General features: G+C 25.9%; 1 protein-coding gene across 3 annotated transcripts in view; it reads left to right on the forward strand.

Annotated features, from left to right (window-relative positions):
• The window catches only part of LOC136977911 (myosin-M heavy chain-like), a 145,738-nt gene extending 122,969 nt beyond the window's left edge, over positions 1–22,769 (forward strand). For 2 of the 3 annotated variants that reach the window (XM_067273505.1, XM_067273506.1), the window contains 16 exons: positions 5,399–5,472; positions 5,601–5,725; positions 7,172–7,210; positions 7,313–7,356; positions 7,561–7,668; positions 7,749–8,132; positions 9,829–9,924; positions 10,114–10,215; positions 10,293–10,409; positions 12,733–12,907; positions 15,301–15,416; positions 15,493–15,586; positions 18,943–19,028; positions 19,127–19,274; positions 21,311–21,408; positions 21,484–22,769. In XM_067273505.1, coding sequence (XP_067129606.1) covers positions 5,399–5,472; positions 5,601–5,725; positions 7,172–7,210; positions 7,313–7,356; positions 7,561–7,668; positions 7,749–8,132; positions 9,829–9,924; positions 10,114–10,215; positions 10,293–10,409; positions 12,733–12,907; positions 15,301–15,416; positions 15,493–15,586; positions 18,943–19,028; positions 19,127–19,274; positions 21,311–21,408; positions 21,484–21,588 — 1,911 coding nt within the window. In that variant the 3' untranslated portion in view covers positions 21,589–22,769. The remainder of the gene's footprint in view (positions 1–5,398; positions 5,473–5,600; positions 5,726–7,171; positions 7,211–7,312; positions 7,357–7,560; positions 7,669–7,748; positions 8,133–9,828; positions 9,925–10,113; positions 10,216–10,292; positions 10,410–12,732; positions 12,908–15,300; positions 15,417–15,492; positions 15,587–18,942; positions 19,029–19,126; positions 19,275–21,310; positions 21,409–21,483) is intronic. The other variant, XM_067273507.1, reaches the window with a different exon arrangement.
• Positions 22,770–26,055: the final 3,286 nt, after the last annotated feature.

Consider the following 26,055-nt stretch of genomic DNA (forward strand, 5'->3'; position numbering starts at 1 on the left):
AACAATATAAGTATTGTATAATTGATTATTGTTGGGTGTGATTTGCGTGGATGAATATAATCAGTTTGATAGATAACTTTATATATAGTTCTCATATTAATAAATTTAGGAAAATATATATTTGTATTTGTTTAAATATTGAAAACAAATTTATTTTATCATCAAATCTGATATTTTATTATGATTCTTTATCTATATATACTGTACAGTACATAGATAAAGTAACACACACTCACACATACAAATACACATTAATAAGGCTTATTCCATTATTAATATTTACTAAACTAATTAATTAAGTCCTTAACAACTACTGTTATATTATTAAGAGTTTGTTGGAGTTACTTGCAATCAGCATTTCACATATTTCTTATTAGAGTATCGTTGGTTAGGATTACAATATTGTATTAAATTCAAAACATAAAGAATTGATAATGAATATTAAATTGAAACTTTTATTTAAAGTCTAGAATATAAATGTGCTGCAATTATTATTTTCTATTTTGCGATATATTTACTAGTTGTAGTGTTACAGTTTAGCTAAATTATTAATTTGATTAATTTGTCAAGTTGCCATTTAAATTAAAATATTAAATTAAAAGAATTTAATAAAATTTATTTCATATTATATTAAATTTTATTTTCGCTCATTATATATTTGTTTATTTAAAAATCATATTCAATTCATTGTCTGTCTTACAGGGGAAAAAGTGCATTATAAATAATAATAAATAAATTCTGGAAACATAAATAATTGCTACTCATATTAAATTATTCTTATAGAAATTTTTAAAATATTTTATAGTGTGAATAACGTATTTATAAATGTAATTGTTTATTTTATTAATATTATATATTATAATGCCTTGTACTTTTATTTAGATGTTATATCACACCTCAAATATACTTGTAAGCATGAAAACAAGCTATATTATACCTTATAAGTTCGTAAATTTCAAAATAAAGATTAATTATAAATATCAATATTTAATACACAATAATATAATTATAAAACTGTATTTATAACGTATAAAATTTAAGTTCGACGTTTACTATTTATTACATTTAATGAGTGAAGATTGAAAGAGTTGAAATATATATCTTTTATTAAGGTTAATCAGTAAAATTCTCACGATTGCAAATCTATATTTTATATAAATGACGTCATGACGACTTTTAAACATATCGTAAATTATCATTCCAAACAAGAATACATAGACGATTCTTGGAATTGACGTTAATTTCGAGGACAGAATTGAACCAATATTTATCTTTAGATTTTTAAGGAGTGATATTTTTCTTAACGTTACAATATCTGTCTATTTACATCCTTTTACAGCATATATTACTTTCTTTTTTTGTCGAAAATATAACATTTCACTTTTTTTGTCATTGTTAATTTTCCTGAAAATAGACATTTATATCATCGATTTTAGAATATGTTAGTCATCATATGATCCAGAAATTGTGATTAACTCTATCTTTTTACTGATAATAATGAAAATTAATAAACACATACAAGAAATCCTATGCACTAATAGGATTTTTATTAATTTGCACATATAATTTTCCTATATAACTTCGGCGAATTTTCTTGGAAAAAATTTTTGAATTAATCCATTTACATATAGAATTTTGCATAAGTTTTAATAGCTGTCAGTCCATATTTTAATGAATTGTCGCATATTTAAAGCTGTTCCACATTAAGCTTTTTGTCTGCATTCTCTCAATTGAAGTATTAAATAACAAAAATGAAATATAATATACACTTTTCAGATCACTTTTCTATAAATTTCAAACGTTTATAAACATTTAATATTTAAATTATGTTAAAATTGATTTAAAATTCATTCAATTAAATGAACTAATTATACGTATTTTTAATGGTTATTTTAATATTGATCGTTCTTTGTTCTTATATTAAATGGCTCGAAATTTGCAATTTTAAATTCTATTTAAATTAATTTTAGATATAAATAATTCTGTTTAAGATTTACATATTTTAAAATGTATTTAGAGTAATCAACATGCTATTTTAAATAGTTTATAATTTAAAAAACTAAATAAAAATATCTGCTAAACATTGCGAAATAATATGAATTTGTTGAAGAGATGTTAACTAGAAATTATATAAAATTAAATTTTTAAACTATTTTTATCTCTTAAGACTCATAAAAAATATATTTAAAATCTTTAAATGTCATTATTTTATATAATTTAACAAATTTTTCAAAATATATATCATTTTTCTTTGCTTAGAAAAATTAATATTAATTGAATATATTTATAATATATTGACATTTACAACTATAAATATTAAAATTTATTGTATTCCAGCTCCCTATAGAGTAAACTTTTAATTTATTGAAACAAATAATAAAAATTCTGATATTAATGATAACAGGTACTTACTATTTATAACAATTAACATTGATGATACACTGTTAAAAGTAATATGATAATTGTTATATAATTTTTAAAACGATATTAAAATTATTTTTTATTCGGCTAAAATAAATAAAATAATTCAAATTAATTAATTATTAATAAAGTCTGTATTACACTCAAAATATAATAGGAAAGTTTTCCAATTTATCTTGTTACTTTGACGAAAATATGCAGTCGACAGATATCTTCAAGAATTATTTAAATACAATAATTTATATTTCTAGAAATATATCGAAGAGATAACAGATATTTCCAATTTTGTTAAATTAAATTCTCCGTTATCCTAATGTCAGATATCCATTTTGTATCAATTGGTTTTCCTTATCTTTTTCTTAAAAATAGAGTGAAATTTTTAATAATAAACAATACTAATTTTATTCCCAGTTTTTATAATTATTCTAAAACCTTTGTAAATTTGTAATAATTAATACTGTATATCAGAAAAAACTATAAATTTTTATTAATTATTATAAGTTTCAATGTTTACTATGCATTTCCTTCTCAAATAGTTTGATGATTGATGAGATTCTCGTTCGTGTGTTTAAAATTTTGTATTAACAACAAACTTATTTGTAAAATTTAAATTATTCTTATATACAGTATTTTATTCGGTGCAAAATTATTTGCTTTAAAACTTATTTTATTTAATTATCTATTTTGCATAATAAATCTGTAATTTTACCTTTTTAATTAATTTTTAAAATTCTTTTAATTGAATCATTAACTTTATTTATAAATTCTTTTCGTCTTTTAAAAATTCATAATAATAAATTCAGTTTAAATTTATTTTTAAAACTATAAAGTTTTTTCATAAATATTTTAAAATTGTTCTTTTTAATTCCTTCGAGACAATGACTTTTTTCAATATAAGGATAATAATTTTTATACAACATTGCCAAATATTATCGATTATTAAAATATTATAGCTTTATCGAATTAAATTATATATATTTATAAGAACTGACGATAGACCACACGTGCAAGTACTTCAGAAGTTGTTCCATTGACATGTCACAGAAGTATCATATTACAAGTATGAAAATATTAAGCACTTATAATCTTAATTAAGATGGAAGTAACATATTATACTTTTTTATATAGTCTCATCTCATTTTACATAGCTTGACGAGGGATATATTTAAATTCGTACAAAATTAAAAGTTTTTTTCCCTTTTTTTTATTATTATTATTTAGCATTGCATAAACTGATGAAATCACACTGTTTCTAAGATTTATAAATATTATAGAATCGATTTTAAAGCAATGATTTCTTCAGCTCGGATTAATATATGACATTGAGTTCTTTTAAACTATTTTCATTTTATCGTAAAAAATAGCCTAAATTGATTCTTATTTTATCGTAAAATCAATAATGATTTTGAGAGAGATTTTTTTATATTAAATTCTAATATATATAAGCCTATATAAGGAAAAATAAGAGAGGAGGTTGTCAGCATTATACAAGGGAGAAACATTAAAATTCATAGTTGAATACATATATATTCATATATGTATTCAACTATGATTTTTACAATGTTCAACATGTATACATTCCCCTGCACTGTATAAGTTACAATGCTGGCAACACCCTCTTCTTCCTTTTCTTATTTTCCAAGAATAAATGTGATTCGAAGTGGAATTTAAAACAAGCGAAAAAAAGAAAATTTATTTTAATTGCATATTTAAACTGATTCACACGTTTGAAAAAGTTTAAAAATTTTTATATCGAGTTTCAAATGACCTATGATTGATTATACAATTTTTAATACACAGAAAATATTACTCATTTCACTGGAATAGATTTATAGATGCGAATTGGTTGGTTGTTAAAATAAATTTTAAAAATATTTTAAAATAAAATAACACAACTAAAATAATATAAAACATGATTCATATGAATTTCAATGTAAGGAGAAAACGGCATATTTAAGAGATAAATAATCAAAGTTGCATAAAGATTTCTCAGTTATTACAATAATATATTTGAACAAATTATGGTAATTTCTATGGTACAAGATTATATATATTAGTTAAATTTATTATTTTGCATAGAAATCAATATAAATAGTGAAGTATAGTACGTGGCAGACTTCACCTACTTTCATTTTCGTGTGACAAAATAGAATTGATGGCAATGTGCATTGCTAATGAATTAATGGAGGCACGCACCGAGTTCTCAACAAAAGTTAATTATTTATGCTTAACAATATATTAGCCTCTTATGAAAATGACTTTTGAAAAGATAAATTCTCTAAATGTAATATACTTAGTTCTATGCAGAGAATATTGGAAAATTGCAATATTTTATTCTTCTAGCTTCTTTAGAAATTTTTCAAAAAAGAATTCTTGAATTTGCTTCTTTATTAAAAAAGATTTCATTTTTATTTTCTAGATTTTTTTTCCTCGATAAAGTTTTATTAAAGATAACTTGAATTTGACGTATATCAATTTTTTATTTTATTAGTCTATCTCGGAAGGATTCGTGATTTTATCAATAAAGAAAAATAAAAATACGCGTTGATCTAATTTATAGACTTATAAAAAATCTAATGTTAATGATTATAATTGATTATTATATTTAAAACATTTATATCTATTAATTTCCTGTTATGAATATTCAACTTTATATTTTCTGAACTGTTTAAGTGCGAAATGAAGATTTAACGTTGTAATTTTTTCGCAGGTTCAATAACAGCATTTATGATTGCAATAATATTTTTATTTGAATATTTACTTTTGTTAGACAGAAAAATAATATGTAAAAATATTAAAAATGCACCATTATTAGTAATAAAAAATTATTATAGATAATCTTCTATAACTTACCTTTTTCAAGGTACAAAGTTGATGCTTTGGGAAAAGTTTATTATTTAAATTTTATATACATGTGTATATTTTATAATTTGAAATACAGGCTAACTTGTTTAAATCAACAAATTTTACTTTTCAGATGTTAACAGATGGCTATGAAAGTGCAAATGAAGAATTAGAACAACCTTCCGAAAATCTTGGTCCAAATAACACGTGAGAAATTTTTATTCGTTTAATAAATGATTTCAGAACTAAGTTACTTTACAACTTTATAAATCATAAACTAAAATAAATAAACGTTTTCTTTTATATTCAAAGTAGTAACAAAGAATATTTTTCAGAAGTGCTGACGCTCTCAACCGATCGAGGCGCAGAAGTTCCATTGTTGTGATACCTCCAATGCAGATTTGCCCGGGTGATTTATTAGTTTATAGTAAGGTTTTGACACATAGAAATACTCTCTTAGGTGAGATATATTATTCTTCGTAATAATTCATTTTAAATATATTTAACCACTAATATTTCCTTCATTTTTATCCAGTTTTCAATTCATTAATAACTGAATTTTTATTTTATACATGGGTAGTCTTCTATGGACATTCTTCGCTAATTGTTAATAAAACCTACTATATGACAAATTATCCGTTATTATAGTTCAAAGTCTTAAAGATTTCCATGCATATATTTTAAACTAAAATAATAATTATTATCTAACACAGTTGTTCTATAGAACAGTAATGATTCATAAAACATCGAAGTCATATTTAGTAGCTGTTTATTGATTTTTATATTAGTAATTTTTTAATAAAATTTTATCTGGGATTCTTTGATGGTATGTATAAAATTTATATTATCTGTAGACTAATTTATACTAAATTTTATAAAGTTTTCATTATACAATATGCAAAAACAGATTTTGCACTTAAATTAAAGCATGGAAATGAATTGAAATAAAATTTAATTTATAACATTAAAATGATCAAACATTAAGTAATTTAGATTTAAAGTTGCCTTTAATCTTTTAAATTAAATTTTTCAATAAATTTACTTTAAATAAGAAATAAAATCAAATGTCGCAAGTGGGGGCGGCAGGGGCGGCCCGCCCCGGGCGGCACTTTCAGGGGGCAGCAAAATTTCACAATAAATAATAATAATATCTTGTAAAAATTTTTGTAATGAATATGATTATTATATTGTAAAACATATATACATGACTTTTTTATTTGTAACCTGTACAATACACAACAATGATGATTGTTCTTGCCGAAAAGTTCTTTGGAATTACTGTATATTTTATTCTTTTAAATTGAGATACCTAAATAAGGGGACGGCAAAATTTTCCTCCGCCCCGGGCGGCTGACACCCACGCTACGCCACTGGTCGCAAGTATTGGGAATGCATTAACGTGAAATCAGACAATCTTTATTTATATTCTGGAATATGTGAAAAAAATGACGAGATACCTTAGGCTTAAAACTTGGTTTAAAGTAAGTTGATCGTCACAGTTATCGACGTCTATTATCGATTAGTTTGATTTTAACAATAAACGTTTACTTTCCTCTTACGTCATCTTTTCCCTGGATTTCTCGCAGTATTTCTTGCTTACTTAACTTGATCATATTTGATAATGAGATTTTTTACATTCTTAAGAATTCTTCATTTCTGTGCCTCTCGACAAATAATTTGTATTAGGCTGTACGAATGACTTCTGGTATATTTATACAAAGAGAATAAAGCATTTCCCCTTTTCATTTTATCCGTATGTCTTCTCTTTGGTGGTCTGTTCCTCCTTTATATTCTCTGTTCTTTCTAACACTTCGTTTAGTTCCTATTTCTATTTCAACTTTATGACATTAAAAAAATTTAATAAATTATCAAAAGTAATCTCTAAATTAAATGTTTTTTTCTTTAGATTTAGACGGTTCTACTCAATGCCTTGCTGTATCAGAGGGTTAGTTATATATTATTTCTTATTAATTAACCTATTTCCTGTCTGCTCCATTTTTAAAGGTAAATGGGCGTTTTTTCTTTAATTGAATATTTAAATTTTCAGACTCTTCTAGAAAAAATAAAAATACATGGTCGCTTCTACGGTTGGTAAGTATTTTAATAAATCTTGTAAATTTCTAGATAAAAATAGATTTTAGTTTGAAATAGTAAAGTTTTCTCCTAGTTCTAAATTTAAAATAACAAAATTCCTAAGTATAAATATATAAAAACAGTGATTTAGGTCTTTAAGTAGTAATGTTAAAGATAGATAAAATATGCAGCAATCTTCTGTCCATCCATATGTGTGTGCAGTTTGATAGGTCAAATAGAAGTAAATCGGAATCTCTATGCGGATTAGAAGAGGTCCTGAGCAGTCTTCAACCATCCGAATTTGTAGACGAACAATTATCCAAATATAAGGTAAATGCTAAATATATATTAGCTTAATATATTTAAAAATCAAATTTATTTAATGCTGATTCTTTTGAATTTATGAATAGGGTATGCAGTGGTCCGACTTCGTAACTCTATGTGAAGAGAAACGTCAGCAGAGATTGGATTCCGTGCAACTGCCAACCACGTCGAGTTGGTTGACGTTTACAGATGATTCTAGTGACAGGTCTCCAACGGATTCTCAGAGACTGTCGAGAAGCTCCGTTTCCTCTTCTGTAATATCCGAACGCTCTCAGGATTTTTCAACATCCGACAGAAGCAACAGTCAAGATCAGCAAACCAGTCAAACACTCGACGAAATCGAAAACCAGATAAATAGTTGGTGGAGTCATACAGTCACTAAGCACGAAACTAAAAGAAAAGAAGCGCTCTGGGATCTATTTCAAAGCGAATGCATGTTTCTCTATGATCATCTTATGGTTTTAAAAAACGTAAGACATGCATTTTTACAACTGTTCCAAATTTAAAATATTTATAAATATAAAATTTTAAATATTTCTATTCTAGAAAAAAAATAATCAGTATTTAGTTTTGATATTTATGTTTTATATTTAAATCTTAAATAAATAAATAAAAGAAACAGTAATATAAATGTTAACTGTAGCGTCTTCAATAAAATTCTATAGCTAATTACATAAAAATTCGAAGAGTTTTATATAAACTTTAAATGTTTAAAGAAAACTATTAAAGCTATATCAGATAACGTTATTATTGACTACAAAGTGCAGAATTGTAATGCATTTTTTAGTAAATATGTGTTTAAATTTTAATCTTCTATAAAAAAACAACATTAGTTATAGATAAGAGAATATGCTAAAAACTTTCATTGAAACCTAATTAATTTTTGTGCAAACAAATTACAAAGACTCGAGAATTTTACTGATATTAATTTACGTCCGATGTGCTGAATAAATCTAACATACAAATGAAACTTTTATATTTATTTTTCATTTAAATTTAATATTAAGACTGTAATAACAGTTATCAATCAAACAAAATTAATGAATACATGCATTCAACTGAGTTTAATTCAAAATACTTTGACTCATGATATTATAACATGAATTGTAACATGAAGAATTCGCTAATGTATAATAAAATATTTTATATAAGTCTTCCACTCTGGAATTTAAACCTTGAAAATTTAACGCTTTTAATCCATTATATTCGGAAGGATGAATGGAAAGAAGAATAGATATTACGTGTATGTAGCAAACAAACAATACATGATTTTTCGGGGGAAAAAACACTTGAAAGAAAGATATTAAATATTTATATAAAAACTAAAATTGTTAAATATTAAACAATTTCACGATATTTAAAACGTATAATTAATAATACAAATATTTAAATGTGACTTTAAAATAATAATAATAAAATTTATAATTAATATTTAAAACAAATAATGATATAAATTCAGTATAAGGCATAACTTTATTTTCCTATTCGATTTGAATTTGATGATGCTCTTCACGGATATAGACCATCCTTGTTTGCGGTAATGATATTAGGCAAAGATTTATGTTAGAAATTCCACGAATTCCTAGATTATTGCTCTTTGCTTTGAACACCGAACGACTTCTGAACTTTACTTACAAGTTTATGATGTGAAGAAGAATGAACGATATTTTTTTATTGCAAAATTAAATCCAATTTAATTCAACATTCTCTAAAAAGTTAGCATCATTTTTTACCTGGAAAATTTGTTTTCAAGTAAAATTTTCTAAGGTAATCAAGTAATTAAAGTAAGAAATATTATTTCAGGTTTTCCTTTAACTTTTGAATTTTTTTTTTAATTCAAGAAACTTTTTACATAAGCTGATATAAGGTATTATTTTATAAAACGTTCTTTTAACATACTATTTTATTATTTAAAAATTTTTATACCAATCAAAATTATATTATAACATTTAAACCGATTAAATGAAAAATAACTTCATGTAGATTTTGTGCATAGAAAAACAGTAATATTAGATTTAGCAAAAAAATAGTGGCAAGCAGCTTATGAATTTATGATCTTAAGTACTTAGCCTAGAAGTTCTAGAGCAATAATTGCTTTCTTTTTTTCTACAAAATTAGACATCTTGTTAAGTTTTAAGTCGATTTCGATCATTTGTTCGATTTCAGGTGTTCATGGAACCTTTGAAGAAAATCCAAGTGGAAGGATTTGCTATGTTCGCTGAACCAGAAGTTCTCTTTGGTAACCTAGATGAACTATGTTGTGTGAGTTTTTATTACATTCTTAACTTTTTATATTTATTAATTAATAATGTATAGTCAAAAATTTGTTTTAAACATCGTTAATTGATTAATTAGTAAGATTGTCATTTCGTTAATACTCTATTCTAAATTCATAAAATAGATTAAACATAATTTGTATTAAACTTTTACGCAAAATATTTGATATTCTAGGTGACTTATGCCTTTTGTAAAGAATTTCTTAGTCTCATTTTACAAAGAATGAACACGGGAGAGGTTGATACTACAGAAGTTTTAGTAAAATTATTTCGAAAGGTATATATTATGATTGATAACTAGCGTATGATATTGTTCTGAAAAATACATTTATTAATAAATTACAATATTATTAGAGTTCTAAAGCTACGGCTCTAACACAAGCCTATCATAGATATACACTCAACTATATTAATGCTCTTAATTACTTGGAAACGTTACGAAGACAAGTCGAATTTAATGAATTTGAAAAGGTAAGATAGATCAATTGCTTTATCCTTTGTATTAAACAAGTTTAATCCAATAAATTAAATTATATAGAATAATGATTGTCCGCATGATGAAAATAAACTTTTGCGTATTAATTTGATTGCTCTTTTCAAATTTTATTGTTAAAATTATGTTAGAAACAGAAGGAATAGATTACATTATACAATTTTAAGTACGATTCAAGTATTTTATATTTATTTAAAATTCTAGTGATTTTTCTGGAAAAAGCAGGTTAATGTCAATGAAATTGTCTGTTAAATTTCGTTCTGAAGTGTGCGATAATGGCATTTTCTTCATTAATTGACGTTTTTGAAAACATGTAAATTTTAAGAAACTTTAGACATGAAAATCGATAAATTCTTAGCGCTACATAAACGAGTTTCGAATGAAACAAAAGCAGTAAATTGACGTCGCTTAATGCCTGCTTAATAGTTTTCGGTGTCAAGTACTTGCTTTTTGAACATGCCTAATTGATGCCTTAGAAAATATTCAACAGTTTTGTTATTCCAGTTTAAAATACGTTAGTTACTAGTACAGAGTTGTATTACTTAACAAATGAATATTTAGCAACTAATTTATTAAATTTGGACTGTCTTCTAAATCGACAGAGATTGTAAATTTAAAATTCTCGAAAACGAAATTCAATTTGATCCATTGCAGAATTTAAATGAAAAAAATGTCAGTGTTTTTTTAGTTTTATGTGACGTAAATAATAAGATATCCTTGTTTATCGATTATATTATATAAATTTTATTCGTTTAAAAACAATTTTCATTTAATAAATAAAATTATCTAAAAGGTTGTTAATGGTTATTGATATAGATATTGGTTATAGATATCGATCTAGGCGATAAACATTTATTGTTTAACTTAGACTTGGTTTTAAAAGATAGGAGTTTATAAATTATTTTTTAAAAATATTTATATAATTTTTAAACTGATTTATGACTACTTTACGGTCATATTTCTTTATCTTTTATATTCGAATATTATTAATTATTAAATGCTTTTATTTAACTTGCTTTTTATCATGTCCTTACAACTCAAATTTCATTCACTTAAAAGATAGAAAGCTAATACTTTGAGGACATACCTACTGTACTTTATGGCATATAAAACGCACGGATATATAATACGCACCCCTACTTCAGCACAGAATATTTAGGAAAAAGCATTTAGTGTATTTAAGCTACTCCGCGCCTTTGGCAGTCGGCACCAATTATTTTTATTGTATTTTGGTTTAAAAAGTAATAATAACAACAATAATAATAATCTGTTTAATTAAGCAATAACATTTTTATTCAAGATTTATTCAAGATTCAAGATTTGAGATAAGTAACGGTTATCCATACCCTACTGAAGGTCATTTGGGGAATTCATTAGCCTATGGATAGCAACTTCACATATAAGACGGAGGATGACTTTTTCAGTCTTTTCTTTAGACAAAAGTTGCGTCTTATATGCCCTAAAATATAGTAATTCTGTTGACAACGTATTTAAATGATGTTTTAGGGGATGGTCTTACCTTCACATCTTTCCCACTCCGAATCCGATAAACATAACCAAGTGTACTATTTAATTACTAATATCAAATCGACAAGTATATTGTAGATGTTTATGTGTAAATGCGCTGTAATGATGCACTGTATATGGTGGGGCTGCCCCATCTCTACCATTCCCCATCCTAATTTAGAAAAATAGACCAAAAATATAATTTAATTAGTTGCCATATTTGTAAATATTTTAGATGTGTGTGTGTGTGTGTGTAAATGCATTGAAGTGATGTAGGGATGGGCCACTCCTGCTCTCACTATAATGCAAAAATTATCAAAAGTAAAATTTAATCAGTAATATCATTTGTAAATATTTTAAATGTAAGCCTGTATGTGTAATGATGTATGTGGTGAGGGTGGCTCAACCTCAACATTTTTTTAATGTTAGGGTTGCATGTTTCTCAACATTTTTTTGTTAGATTATTATTTTAAACATCACTACTACTTTTTTATTTTAATTAATAGAATTATAAGATTGTCTAAATAAAAAATATTCAAGTATTATTAGCATAATTATTTATATAAGCTGCCATTTTTATCTTCTCTTTTATATAAGTAATTATATGCATTATATTAACCTTCACCCTTAAATAAAGTAAGATCTACGAAAGATCTTGAAATGCTTTTGTGATAATTTTCAGAAATCCATTTATTGAAATTGTATTTTTAAATTATTAACACTTATACCAAAGAATCAGCATTAAACATTTATTCTCATTATTTTATTCAAAATCAAATTTATTTATTTATTTAGTGGTGTTCCAGAGATTCTAGATGCAAGAAACTCCAGCTTACAGATTTACTAGTATCTCCGGTACAACATATAATGAGAGTTCCTCTCATCCTCAAAGAAATAGAAATGAGAACAGAAAATAGTGATGAACAGAAAATCATTGCCAGTATTCTCGAGGCTGAAGAACATTCGCTAAGTAAATGAACATAGTAATTCAATTACAAATTATAACTTAATAAATTAAGTTTATATATTTAATTTCGAATATTTTTATTATTAGACACAAATAATCTTAAGGAAGTCTTATAAGTTGATAAATGTATCTTTAAAAAATACTGTTTATCAGAGAAAATAATATTTTAAACTAATCGAGATCGAGGATATAACCTTAGGAATCTCAGATAAAGTTTCCTCATTTTCTAGAAATACAATTTCGATTAAAAAGAATCGTTACTTCTGTGAATCCATTTTGAACACAATTTAATCAATAAAATATAAATTATTCGAGTATTGAAACAAAAAATTAATATTTTAATTTGAATTTTATTTCATTTTTTGTAGATATAAAATGTATATTTGAGATTCAGAATGACTATTTCCTTCTAATATTTAAATTATTTATTCTAAAAGAACTGTTGTTTATTTTGCTGGTCTAAAATATTGTTTTTATTTTCTATTAGACTAAAATAATGTAATAAAATGTAATATAGGGACTAACTGATGTAATTTACAGATTAATAATTTATATTAAACGATGCATTATTACTTCTTGAATTTTATTATTCTAAATGGAAGTAAATAAATATTCTGATTTATATAACACACTTATTGAAAAACAATTATGGATTTAAAATATTCCTTTAGTTTCTTAAGAAATAGAAACATCATTTCTTAAAAATAAACTTTATAAATGAAATATCGAAACTGTTTTGTTATACAAAATGGTATGAAATTAAATGACTAGTGTAAATTAACATTACATTGTATACTCTTTAGTTATATTTTTAATTCTGTTTTTTAATATTGCTCAGATTGAGTTCTTAAATTTTCATCAATAATTGTTGGCAATTGAAAGCAATATTGAAGTTGCAAACAAGAAAGAAAATTTGCATTAATAGTCTATATGAAATTTTTGAATATACTAAAGTGACAGCCAATGAAGATATACAAAAAATATTAAGTATTATGTTCAAAATCTATTTAATATAATATGTAATATTTGTTGAAGTTTAAGTAAAGTAGATTCTCAAAATTTTCATTACAGAATTTCGAAAAATACACTTGAATTACGCTTTCCTTTTTTCTTTTTTTCTTTTTTGAAGGGCAAAAACCAAGTGAAATTTTAATTATTACATTTGTGAAATAATGAAAATTTAAGTTTTCATACTTCAAAAATAAGAATTTAGCGTTCTGCAGTATACATGATATTGAAAAATGATTTGTTTAGATATTTTTTCGCATAATTTTACTGAAATATAGAAGGATACATATTACGAATTTTTAGTAGACAATATTTATCGATGAGCGATTTAAATTTATAGCAAAAATGGATTAATAATGACGGTTATAAAGCCATGTTACGATTTGTAACTTTTTAATTTATTTAATTTCCGCTTTTTTTAATGAGAAAGTTACATGAGGATAATACACGAATGGGTACAATTTCATAAACTCATTTGTAGCGTAATTATAAACGCAAAACGTAGCTTATCATTCTTGTTTGACAGGTTCTAAACAAATCGTAAACTGTCTATTTGGAGATTTCTTCACAAATTAATAAATATTTCCATTAATCACTATTTGCTTACATCCGTTATGTTAATATTACTACAAATGATTTATTTTGCAAGTATTATGTCTTTTAAATAATTTGAAAAGCCGATTATCTTCAAAATAAAAATGTGCAAGTGTTTAATCAGTAAAGCAACTTTCCAAGAAGAAATTTCTTGTGTGCATAGTATCAAGCGGATGATAAATTACATTTTTTAATTTATAGCTCCGTCATGAAGCGATTTTTAATACAAATGTTTCTGCTTCTGTACTAAATGTGTGACAAGAATAATTTATAATTGCAGAAATTCAATTTAATATTATAAATTTAAAAGTTAGAAATCGTAACAATATTACTGTTATTTATTAAACATTTTTAAAATCATATCTTAAATATAGTATATAACTTTCAAATAATAAATAATGACTGAAAATTTCAGGAACTTAAAATTACAAGAAAAAACATCTGGTTAAATTATATTTTAATAGCTTATATATTATTTATATATAAATTTACAAAAACATAAACATTATTTCTTTTTACTTTGAATTATTTTACCTTAAAGAACTGCTTTAAAGAAATTATTATAAAATAAAAATTACTAAATCTATTTTTTCTGTAAAATAAAATATTGCATCTAGATTTAAATACAATTTTTATTAAGAATTTACTTTGATTTTATTTTTATCAACATTACATAAATTTTCAATATAAACGGATTAAGATCTCTTTTCTGAAGATTTGTTGTTAATTCCTTAGTCGTGAAGTGGCAGGAAATGAATTATTGCTAATGGCTTTCATTTTGTATCATTCTTTAGGAGAACTAGATGACAAAATGAAGTGGCTAAAGAATTTCGAACGGCTGCTTGAAATACAAAGAAATATCGTATGGCCTTCTGTCACCGAACTCGATCCTAAAGCTTTTATTCCCGAAGTAAATATAAAGTATCTTTTTATATTATAGATAAAATATAATTAACTACTTAAATTTATAATTAATTCCTTTTTAGTTTTTACGAGGTCCTCTTGCTAAACAACCTTGCGAACGTTTAATTGTAAGCCCAAGAAGACAGATAATTTTAGAAGGATGTCTTCAACTTCTTGGTAAGTTTTGAGTATTTAGCAATTTATTAATAGAATATTGGATATTATTTATAATTATTAGCTTTAAATTATTAAGAAACAATAATGGAATTACCTTTGTAATGCTTTATATTACTTTAGAAGACCAAGCATGTATGTTAGAAAATATATTTAATGTCAATTTTTAAAGTAAATAAATTTTGTATTTTAATGATTCAAGTACTCTATAGTATTCATATTCAGTTTATCGATGTTGCTAATTTTTATTTCGAATAACATTTTCATCCGAATTTTCCACGGCGTGATTTTAAAGTGAGAACACAATAATTGACTTAATAATTGTAAAATGCTAAATTATGATATTGTATAAAATCTCTCTCTTCAGTAAACTCCTTGTCATGAATACGGTTATGTTCAATTTAAAATTTCTTAAATATAAAAATATTACTGAATTCTTGGATACATTAGCGAAAATAAATTTTTTAGATTTATTTTTCGATAATGTCACATTAGAACAAGCTACTATAAAAAATATTTTCACAGTGTAATCAGCTTATTTTATATTGAAATGTAGTAAAAATAGCTCAGTTTGCTTTCATTACTTAAGCGTAGCTATATTTAATGCTTTTCAAATATCTGAAAATTCAATTTGTTTAATTCGATCAGAATGTGATATTCATTCCCATTTTTGAAATTCGTATTCCAGTATTAGTTTAATCCATGATTTTACAACTTGCAAAGAAATTCAATGAAATCTAATTTATGTTAAAATTCTCATCAAAAATTTTGCATTTCAAGTTTTTCTCATGAAGTGATATCCTTCAAAAAATTTTTAATTTTACTTATATTAAATCTAACTGTATAACTCTATGATACTATATCCAGAATATTGAGATTAAACAAAAACTTGCCGTTTTTTCGTGCATTTTGTAATACAATTTTCTCTGGAAAAACAAACATAAACGATAATGATTGACTTACTATAACATTTTTCTTAACATATTTTAATCTTTACAGACATCATCTGAAAAAATTAATCATTTATACTGATTGACTCACTGACTGTTTTTTGATGTACCGACACATTTCATTCGGTTTACCGTGTCTTGGAGTGTGCAGTACGTTTGAATAACTCATTTTTTGTACACATTACAAATACGACTGAAAGGGAATAGTATTAAAAAAATACCATGTATTATTTTTACAATAAATTATAAAAACTTGCGATATTTTATCTCTTTCAAAATTAAATTTAAAAAGTAAACTTGTAACATGTTGAATCGATCGAAGCTACAACTATCTTTTAATATTTTTTCTGACCTAAACCGACTTAGTTTAGTGTGTGTGTGTGTGTGTTAAACGAGTATTTGTTCATTTTGGTTCGTTTACAAACGAATGTCGACAAACATCGACTTTTCTCACAGAGATTACTTTCTGTGTTTATAATCGTTCGTCTACTTTCGGTTCTGGGTACCAAGATTCAAAAATCTGACATTTTTAAATATGGATATTTGTTAGAAGAATTTGCATCATTCGAAACACCCTTAGTGTTTTGCTTCGAACGTCGACTCTCAAAAAATGAGAAGAAAATGTATGTTCAATTCTTGTATTTATGAAGTGTACTCACTGTGAAAAGTGTTTATGCCTCGATCATTTTTTACTTGTCCAGTTACACGCTCTGTACCTAGCACTTTCTGTACATCAACAAAACTTTCGCTTTTGAAATCTCAACATTACATTATTTTTACATGTTAATAACTTTTTATCTATTCGGCGATGACACCCGAATTTTTGTGCGCCAGCATATCTTTTTAGGGTCATTAGGATAAACCAGGTAAACCAGGATAAAGGTGATTTTGCCACCTTTGTCCCTAACAGTGTCATTTCCTGGTGAACACCTCACAAGGAAAAACCATTTAAAACTAATTATCGTTTAAATTCATTCATCGCTTTTTCATATATGAGTAAGTATTTTATGGTATTTAAATGATCATTATTTTTGAATAGATTTCAAAATTTTAGCGTATTTATATTATACATTTGAATTAAAAATAATAAATGAAAGAAATTATGTAGTTTCAACATAGAAAAAGCTAAGCCAAGGACTTACAAGTTAATCGAAAAGCGATATTAAACAATACGAATAAGAAAAAACTTGTATTTAATGTATTATTTTAATTGACAAAGATAAATACAGTTAAATATTAAATATAAATTTCAAATTAAGTTCGATTTATATTATGCAAATGAAATAAAATGTTCTCGGTTATTTTCATTTAAATTGATCATCGAATATTTAGTACACATTGTACTTTATTCCAATCTTTTATTTTTGATTTGAATGTATACAGTACATAACAGTATACAGTATAATACATACGAATATTGTTATATATTTTTATCGCTTTTTTTAGATGAACTCAAATCGTATGTAATAATTGAATAAAGAATAAAAAGAATCCATAATGTTATCAGAACGAAAAAAAAACTTATTTTTGATTTATTGTGCCATTCTAGATTCTCAAATCTTTTGAATATTGTATCTTTTAAAAATTGATCCAAAATCACAATGCAGCTTTGTTAGTTTGTATTATTATTATTATTTTGAATATAAATTTAAGATTTTTTATGATTTATTCTTATTCATTTAGAATAAAGTTTACTCGTATCCCATGTGCATCTATAATACATTTTAGAAATGAAATGATTCGTTGTTTATACAAATGTTAAAAACAAATATTTATTTGATTTACATTTAAATGGGAAAAGGTTAAGTGCATTTGGTATGATTCATCGTATGGATATAACTTAATTTGGATACAATTTCAGATAACAATAACAATAAAATTTATATCTTTGGATGAAAAACTCAGTTTTTATTAAAATTATCCGACTTCTATATATTTATTTGTCATATGGATTTCAACTAAATTCTAGTTTTCTATATATTATTTATTATTTTAGCAGCCCGTTTACAAAGGAAAATAAAATTGTATGGAACTTTAAAATGTTCACTACATTTTAAAAGTTTTTGTTTGCAAAATTGATTTGACTGGATCGATTATCTGAAATTGTTTATTTCTTTTCTCTAACCAATAAAATAAATCGATTTTTTATGTATTTTAAATGTTTTCAAAACTTGGAAATCATAAAAAATAAAAATTATAAAATGTAGGTTATATAAAATTTATAGAGGCTCGTGTGTTTACGTATAAGTTAACAAAATAATATATTTTAATATAATAACTTTATCATAAGAAAATTGAAAAGAATTAAGTGAAAATTAACTATTTAAAAAGTTGAAATTTTTAAACAGATAATTTTCACAAACTTTTAATATAAAACACTTTTATTTAATATTTGCATAAACTTTTCAGATAGTGGAAAACCGATTGAAATGTTTGTCATTCTGTTCGATGATATGTTACTTATTACTAGACGAAAAAAAGGACTTCATAAAAAAGTAAATATTTATATGATTAACTAGTTGGGTGATTAATTGATTAGAAATTATTATAAACTTAAATAATATAAAATTATTGATAATTTCATTATTTTTAGAAATCTTCCATAACAGAAAATTGGGCAAGTTCTTGCAGTAGAGGAAGTAGTTCCGTTCACGAAGGAGGATTCAAATATGTTGTTTATAAGCAACCTCTTTCGTTGGATAGATTTTTCATTCACGACGTTGGTCCACAGGATTGTTGTGGTATTCCACTCTTATTTTCTTAAATAATTAGAATTTAAATTCGAATTTAACTATAGTAGCATTTTAGAATTGAAATATTAAAATATATTTCAATTTTAAAGTTCTACTATTAATATTAAAGCAGACATTTTTTCGGTTTACAAATACAAATAGCTATCTGAAATTTTGTTTTTAATTTTATATTTTACATGTTTTAAATCTTTATAACTAAGAAATAATAGGCTATAAATGAAATTTAAGTTATCAGAAAATTATTGATATCATTTTTTCTGAAATAGTTAATCAACTATAATTTTAATTAGTAAATGCAACAAGAATATAGCAGTTGATCATAATTAAAGTATTCAACGGTATCTGGAAACGTATTCAGTAGTCCAAGAGCAATCAAATTTGATATGGTGACATTTCAGGACACGCGGAAGACATTTTTGTAAAAAGAGTTAGTATTAAACTCGCCGCTATGCCGCCGTAGGCAACGAAAAAGCAGTTTTATTTGTGTTGACACTTAAAAAGTGGGGTTTATAGATGATCTGCTGCATGTTTGGCAGCCTTGAAAGACAATATTACGCTGCATGTGAGCAGCATCATAAAGATTCAGTTACGGTCAACCGTTGTTGAACATGCTGTTCATTACATTCAAGTTTTACACTTTCAGAATTTGGGGTCACATTGAGCAGTACTGTATCCAGTGCCGTAACTAGGCAGGTGCAACAGGTGCACCCGCACAGGGCCCACTTGGAAGGGGGGCCCAAAATGCATCTATTTGTTTTGTTAATTTCTCAAACCTAATTAGTTAAGGAACTAAATGCAAATTCTTGCACAGGGCACAGGAATGGCTAGTTACGGCACTGACTGTATCTCCTGCATTGCTAAGGTCTCTGTATAGCATGAGTGTTTTGTACAAATAAAATGTTTGTTGCTTGTAGTGCAAAAGTGCCGTAGTGGCAAGTTTTGGTACTATTTGTTTTACCTTACGGAAATGTTTTCTGCATGTCCTAAAATGTCACTGATCACATTTGTTTGTATTTGGACTGAAAAATTGCTTGCTCAGAAAGGGTGCTTTGAGTGCCCAAAAAAACAGAGAGAGTTTTGACAAAATTTATTCGATTGCCCCATTGTATCCTATAAATTTGTCAATTAAATTAAACTTATCTCTTTTAACTCATGAAACTCGAAATATATTTTATAATTCTTTTATCGCTATCTTTTATAATTTTCAATGATAAAAATAAGCTTTATCAAAGCAATATATTTTAACTAATAACGTTTTTCAACATCAACTGTTTTAATTGATTAGAAATTGCAATAATTTAAAAAATAATTTAAAACTTTTTGAGAGTAGAATATAAAAATTGTTCTTAATCTTTATTAAATTGCGAAACATTTCTATCATTTTTCCGGATATTTGTAATAGTTCAGGTATAACTTACATTGCCATATTCGCTAAAATATTGCATAAATCTTGTAAATAGTCTAAAATAGAGTAAGTGACAAAAGAAATTTCTGATATTAAAATAAGCACGAAATTTCGTAATTTGCGAGAAAATTGTGACATCTAATAAATAGCTTTTGTAAATTTTATTTTTTATATTCTTACTAATAGTGGCTATTAGTAAGAATATAGCACAATCGGTTGTGCGACCAATAACAAAAATAATTAAAGATGACTAATAATTTATTATTTTGACACAAATCATAATATGCTGCAATGTTTTTTATTACTTTAAAGCTAAATTTTTATGTTGAATTTTATTCATATTTGATCTATGCGTTTTTTAATTTTAAGTATTTTCATAAATTAAATTATTAAAATACACATACCTGTTGCTGATTATTTGAGATTGATCTCAGAATCTTCATTGAAAAACACCATTTTAGATTAAATTATTAGGTATTTCGACAAGTTTTGCTAAAATATTGAATTTCATATAATACACATTATTTACTTATTGTAAATATAATAATAAATTTTAAAATGCATTCTAAAAATGAATTCATTTACTATTTTTTAAGTAATAAAATTGATTTCTTTACAGCTACTAATCTGAAGAATGCTTTCGTACTTGTTTGTCTGAATAGATTTCAACAAATTGTTACAGTACATACTTTTCAAGGCGCTAATGAAACAATAAAGGTAAGGTTTTCTAACGTTACCTGAATTTTCAAGCAAATTCGTTATATTGATTTCCTTGTCAATGTCTACTTTTAGAGTACTTGGCTTTCTAAATTAAGAGATACAATGGATAGGTGGAAGCGTACTTTACAAAATACAGTATTCAGAAATCAAAGAATAGCTAATACTGCTGTCAAGTAGTTATTCAGTAAAATTTGTATGAATCTGTGATGTTGATGACCAGTATAATAGCGTTACTAAATAATCTTCGTTGCCTCAAGTGCCAAAAATAGAGAATCGATGTTTTTGTTAACATGAAATGAGGGGGAAAAATCAAGGTCTAGTTTTGCCTATGGAGACTTTTATGATGAATTTTAATTTTTGTATAGTTATTAATGACGGATTCCCGAAAGAGTTGTAAAGACTCGTTGTATCCAAAAACTGAAGCATTTGGACTAATCATGATAACGACCAATTTTCCATGATGTGATATTCATGCTGAAGAAAATTTTTCAATATCATTTTCTTTGTATTTTTCTTCATCCAAGTTGAAATTAGGAAGATGTTTGATGAGCGTGATTGTATTTATTTCTGGTAATGGTATTTTTATTCGCGAATCGTTGTGGAAGAAAAGAGAATAGAATGCGCCTCCTCTGTTTAATCGCATTATACGGGCCTATAAAGAAATTAGATATTAGTTGAAATCGCATTTTAATTTCGCAAATCAGAAATGTTTTATTTTAAAAATCCAAATTGGGCATCGAATCCAATTGGAATTTTTTAAAAGGATACAAATTATTTCACCTGCTCAAAATGTGGGCCTACCTTTTTAGAAAGAAAAGTCACTTAGAGTAAATTTTGACAAATTTTAGATTTAAATCTATATTTTGAGAATAAAACACTTCTTTTCTCTTTAATTATACCAAGGAGCCTGTGAAAATTTAATCGAATTTTGTTAAAGAAAACGTTAAAGAAAATAAGGCTCATATCAATCCGGCTTGGCTCCGATATTTTTGCTAATAAATGTCCCAGTTTTGTTCCTCTTTCTCTAAAATGTTTTTCTATGTTACGGAAATAGATCGCGTTACATTGTTCGTCCTGCCTTTCTAATGGAAATAATCATTTCTGTTGTGTATTTATATAGTTATAAACTTGATACCGAAGAATACAGTAAAATGCTGTATACCTCGTAAAATATAAATATACACAAACTTATATATATATATATATAAATATATGCTGAGATGCCTTACTATAATAAAGAAAATATGGAAAAATAAAATATTTTTCAAATTAATTATAAAGTAATATTTAAAAATTTTATATTTCAAATTTATTTCTCTTTTATCTAAAATACTCCCGTTTGATCTATAAGAAAAGCATTCTATGAAGAGTACATTTTTTTTCTTTTATCTTCCTTTTGAATAAGAACAATTTCAACTTATCGTGTTGTATAAACTTGAAATAAAAATTTAAGAATATTAAGTTTTGTCTTGTTCATTTAAATATTAAATTATTAAAGAAGCTGATACAAATAAACAGACAAAACAACTCAATTATTTACTTATATATATACAGTCAAACCTGTTTTTATGCGCTCTTTTTATGTGCGATTTTCATTTGTGCGATTTTTTTAATGCGAATTTTTAATTTGTGCGGTATAGTTGGCGACTAGTCTCGTGCGATTCGTCATGTCTCACGTTGACTTATTATAGCTAAATAAACTTATTATAGCATAAATGCACTTATTATAGTAATATTATTGCATGCATATGCGAAAAATGAAATAATTTACTTTTAAAGTCAACAAAACACCACCTGGACAAAAATATGTAAAACAGACGATAGACCAGACGATGCAGTCAAGGTGCTGACATCTGTTGTCAATAAATTCTATTTCGTACGGTTTTGAGTTATTTTCTATGTGAGACTTCTTTTATGCGGTCCCTATTGACCGCATAAAAAAAATATTTTTTTAATTGTGTTGCGAAAACTATTTTTTATAGCCACTCGTGAAGTTTCGTGCGATTTTTTTATGCGTTTTTTTTAATGCGGTCCCTATCCCCCGCATAAAAACAGGTTTGACTGTATATAATTTTTTGGCTATGATTTGTCAAATTAGCAAAAGATATTAACAACTTAGTTAACAGACCATATTAAATGAAAATTTATGCCAACATTTTGTTAATTAAATAGTGAAACTTTTGAATTAAATATTTTTCATTTAAATTAATTCATAATTCCTATTTACATTATTACGTTAAATTTAATTATATACTGTTAAAAATATAGCCTACTTAAAAATCAAGAAATTTATATACGATTTAATAACTTTTACGAAATTATTTTATTCTATACTCATATGCATATTACATTACGTAGTTTATTTAAATACTGTATTTTATACTGTAATACGTAGAGAGAATTCAGAATGATGTCACTATGTTGTATCGAAATTTTGCCGCTTGTCTGATGCAACATAAATGTTAAACGTTCTTTCAGTGCACAGATTTACATCCTGTTTATATATAATATGTATTGTATATGTGGGATTTGAAGGAGAAAACTATAAGAATCACAGGCAGTTTAAGAATAAAACAAACGTAAATTTAACATGAAACGTTAATTTGATGATTACGTGAATGGATAGTTTACAGTAACTTAATGATTTTCAGTTTTTTGTATCTGGCGCCACATTAAAACTAATTACAAAAATTCTACACACAAATATTAAGAAATATATCGATTGTCTCAAAAAAGACGAAAACCTGTCGCAACCTTCTTTTTGAAACATTTCTCTGAAACCCTGTTTATTTATGAAACTTCGTAATGAAATACAAAAGATAATCAGTTATTTATGACAGCAATTATTTATTTATTAAGTTTTTTTATCAAATACACATGCATGTAACAAATTATCTTATTTAGTCAATGAGCAATGTAAGCGCAACACATGCTATAATTGTCACAAAACTGGAGAAATCCATAAACACATATAGCGCTATATACTCGTATATAATAACAGTATAGGCCTAATAAATCTATATTATACCATTATTATTATAGATTTTATTCACTCACTCTAAACAGTGTAACTCCACATAGGCCTATACCATGTAGGTAAAATACACAAAAAATCTTTTTACGTCAATTTTTATTCCTTCTTACCAAAATTTTGCGGCACATCTGTGAATCTTCCACAAAACACCAGTTGGAAATTGCTGAAATAACTTATTTGCCTCTCTGCACAAAATTATTCTGAAAACTGACAGCGATTATTGTCAGTTTCCAAAGTACAGTAAGACCCCGCTTAACGCTGTTTCGGTATTACGCGATAGTATTGGAATTACCCGAGATCGCACGCAGTGTTGGGATCAAGACGTAACATCAAATTTTAAAGCTTATTATCTGCGGCGGACATTCCAACAACTGATTGATAAAACAGATGGAGCAGATAAACAATCCATTAGAGATTTTTGGAAAAACTATAATATCATGGATGCTGTAGACAACATCAATCTTTCCTGGAATGAGATGACCGAGAAATGTTTTGAAAGGAGTATGGAAGAATGTATGGCCGGAGCTAAGCAAGGATGTTGACACAAGAGAATCCATTGTTGATGTCGACGAAATTGTCAAGCTAGCTAATGAAACAGGGTTGGATAATATAAATGTGCAGGATATTGAAGAATTATTGCAAGTTACAACTGGAGAAAGTGTTTCCAGCGACGATCTTAAAGAATTAGTAGAAAAACAGATGCATGAAGATGACGAAATTAGTGTTTCTGAAGATGAGGAACAAAAGGAACTTTCAATGGATTTTCTAAAAAAAGTTTAGCCACTATAACGGAAATCATGGATCAGTTTATACAAAATGATTTTAAATTTTGATAGAAGTTCAAAGGCAAGACGAAGTGTCATGGATGCGATGTCTTGCTATCGACAACTGCTTGCTGAACGAAACAGGAAAAGGCAAACGACGTTAGATGACTTCTTCACAAAGAAACAAAAGATGTCAAATGAGGAAGAACCTTCCTCATCACAAACATAACTTCTTTACTTGAACTATTTTTTTTATTTTCATGAATGATTTATGAATAAATATCGGCATTAGCAATAAATGTCTATAATTAATGTAATAAAAAGTATTTAACAATAAATGTTACAAAAAAAAACTGATAAATTTTCCTATTCTCTGTTCTGTTTCACGTATTCCCCTTATTTACATGTTAAGATGACCCCGTTTAACGCTGTTTCGTTTAGCGCTCTGTCATCTAGGAACGCATCCCCCGCGTTAAGCGGGGTCTTACTGTATATTCCGGATTGCCATAAATTTAAAAGAAAAAATTATTACAAGATTTATATCTTTCATGTTAAAAATAAAAAACAAAAGACAGGCTGGCCACGTGGAGTTTTCCGGGTTTTCTCCGCCTGAATAGGAGCAAAGGCATTAAAAGACCTCCCGGAAGGCATTTTTCCCCGCGTAACGACCACCATAAACGCATACAACTACTATTACGTGACAATTACGTCACACTTCCACGCGGCGATATAGCCTAGAAGCTCATGCCCAACTACCCGTTACAAGACGAGATTTTATAAAAAGGCAAAAGGCTTAATTTTAGGAGTGGAAGTGAGTTTAAAAAAGAAACTGTAAGGGATATTAAC

The sequence above is a fragment of the Centruroides vittatus genome, unplaced genomic scaffold, assembly GCF_030686945.1.
Source record: "Centruroides vittatus isolate TY-2023 unplaced genomic scaffold, ASM3068694v2 contig_482, whole genome shotgun sequence".
Lineage (NCBI taxonomy): Eukaryota > Metazoa > Arthropoda > Arachnida > Scorpiones > Buthidae > Centruroides > Centruroides vittatus.